This window comes from Triticum aestivum, chromosome 6D (assembly GCF_018294505.1).
Source record: "Triticum aestivum cultivar Chinese Spring chromosome 6D, IWGSC CS RefSeq v2.1, whole genome shotgun sequence".
Classification (NCBI taxonomy): Eukaryota; Viridiplantae; Streptophyta; class Magnoliopsida; order Poales; family Poaceae; genus Triticum; species Triticum aestivum.
In genome coordinates, this window is record NC_057811.1 from 76,080,605 (window position 1) to 76,083,130 (window position 2,526).

Sequence of the window (2,526 nt, forward strand, 5' to 3'; positions counted from 1 at the left end):
CATCAAAAAGAAAAAAGATAAGTGTATCACTACCACCTGATGAAGTACACGAGAACGTGGTGGTGCCCCTCGGACCCTCGGCCATGACTGACCAACCCGGGCTCCGCCGGAGGAGGAGGAGCGGATGCCTCGCCGGCCAGAGACGTGGCAGAAGCACAGGGCAGATACGGCGCGCGAGAACTGAACAAGGAGCACCAAAGCGCGCAGGTTTGGTTTCCTGACAGACGGGAGCCCTAGGGCGTAGCGGAGAGGCCAGTCGACTGATCAGTGGAAGGCGATGAGCTTAAAGCCGTCGTCGGCAACGAGAAGTAGGCCGCTAAGCACGCCGTGGTTCGTAGCGGGTCATGCTCAGAGTCGTTTCTCCCTCAGTGGTCCGATTTGGTAGGATCACATTTTTCACACGCACGCATGATTCACTAATCAGATTCCGGACATCCCAGGCTCCGGAAAGAGACAAAGTTCGCAAGATCCAGTATCACATGGTTCCAGAACTGCTCCTGAGCGAATATCAAGTCTGTTCCATAGGTTCCTCCAGATGGCATCTTAATTCGCTGACGTGATGTAAACCATTGGCAATTAAGTAGTAGTGCGAAGAGTACAATGAGAAACCATACAAATCATGCAGTGAGGAAGAAACGAGGCATCTTCCCTCGGAAGATCCTCCAGTCACCGGAACCATATAATCTAATTTGATCTCAGCCAAAATGCTAGTAATAAACAACACTATTTATAGCAGACATCCACGAGTATCCTCTGCCCCGGCTCACGGTCACACTCACACATACGCACGCTCGCGGCTTGCCCCGATCGATGGCCAAGGTCGCGCCATTTCTCCTCCACCATGCGACGCCACTGCCCAACCTCAAGCTCCATACTCCTCCAAGAAGCACCTCACTTCATGCCAGGCACTCCACGCCCGGCCTCGCACGGTGCGCCACCACCACCACCACCACCGTGTTGCAGGACGAGGAGCCCTTCAGCCTCGAGCGGTACATGGCGTCCAAGGCGGCGACCGTGAACGAGGCGCTCGACCGCGCCCTGCCGCCCGGGCACCCCGAGCGCCTCCTCGAGTCCATGCGCTACTCGCTCCTCGCGGGCGGCAAGCGGGTGCGCCCCATGCTCGCGCTCGCCGCGTGCGCGCTGGTGGGCGGCGACGAGGCCGCCGCCGAGCCCGTGGCCTGCGCCGTCGAGATGGTCCACGCCATGTCGCTCGTCCACGACGACCTCCCCTGCATGGACGACGACGACCTCCGGCGCGGCCGCCCCACCAACCACGTCGCCTTCAGCGTCAGCACCGCGCTGCTGGCCGGGGACGCGCTCCTGGCGCTCGCGTTCGAGCACCTCGCCCGGGGCTGCGCGGACCGCGGCGTGCCGGCCGACCGCGCGCTCCGCGCCGTGGCGGAGCTCGCGGGCGCCGTGGGCGCGGGCGGGCTCGCGGCGGGGCAGGTCGTGGACCTCGCCAGCGAGGGCGCCGACGTCGGCCTCGCCACGCTGGAGTACATCCACGTGCACAAGACGGCGCGGCTCCTGGAGGCCGCGGCGGTGTGCGGCGCCATCGTCGCCGGAGGGGACGACGAGGAGGTCGAGGGCGTCCGGCGCTACGCGCGTTACGTCGGCCTGCTGTTCCAGGTGGTCGACGACGTGCTGGACGTGACGCGCACGTCAGAGCAGCTGGGGAAGACGGCGGGGAAGGACGTGGCGACCGACAAGGCAACGTACCCGAAGCTGATGGGCGTGGACGGGGCGCGCGCGTACGCCGCCGAGCTTGTGGCGAGCGCCGAGGCAGAGCTAGACCGCTTCGACGCTGCTCGTACAGAACCCCTGCGTCACCTCGCACGCTTCATTGCGTACCGGCAGCACTAATTAATTAGTGCAAGATTATCACAATTTGGTTGTAAAAAAATGCTTGTGCCCCTGTCAGCACTATCGAAGTCGGTCACATACACGAGTATACACTCATCCTTGTGAACGCACGCACTCACACTCTATCCCTATGAGTACCTCCGAGAGACTGAGCCGTCACATCAACACTCACCCCTATGAATACACGCACTCACACACTATCCCTATGAGCACCTCGGAGAGACTGAGCCGGCATTTCATCTTGAGATTGACGAAGTTGTCACAAGCGCCTTCATAATCGACGAACGTCTCCTCCCACTGTACACACATCACAAAAAGATTGGAATAAATCTAGAACAAGTCTGGAACGTGAAGTATGTCATTAAGTTTGACCAAATCTTTAACTCACCAAGGGCATGTTTGGATCGATGCCTTAGCACGGCGACTTCCGACTGTCTACTACGACAAATTTTGCCCGGCTCCGACAAGGAAGGGACGATGACGGCGACGCACCTTCGGCTTGCTTTAGTAATTGTAATCATCGCTAGGTGGTCTATGAGTCTGAATGTAATTTTTATTTCTAGTATTCGTTGTATTACCATGTAATTTTTTAGAAGCTTTTCCAAAAAACGATTTTCGTCTAGGGTGACTGGTGGGCCCATTTGGTCGGAGGCCAGCTTAGGG

At 58.9% G+C, this 2,526-nt stretch overlaps 1 protein-coding gene across 1 annotated transcript; it reads left to right on the forward strand.

Moving 5' to 3' along the window:
- Positions 1-602: 602 nt before the first annotated feature.
- On the forward strand, positions 603-2,526 carry LOC123141128 (geranylgeranyl pyrophosphate synthase 7, chloroplastic-like). The gene has a single exon (XM_044560354.1). It carries the CDS (start codon positions 811-813, stop codon positions 1,861-1,863), a length of 1,053 nt encoding a protein of 350 aa, XP_044416289.1. The 5' UTR covers positions 603-810; the 3' UTR covers positions 1,864-2,526.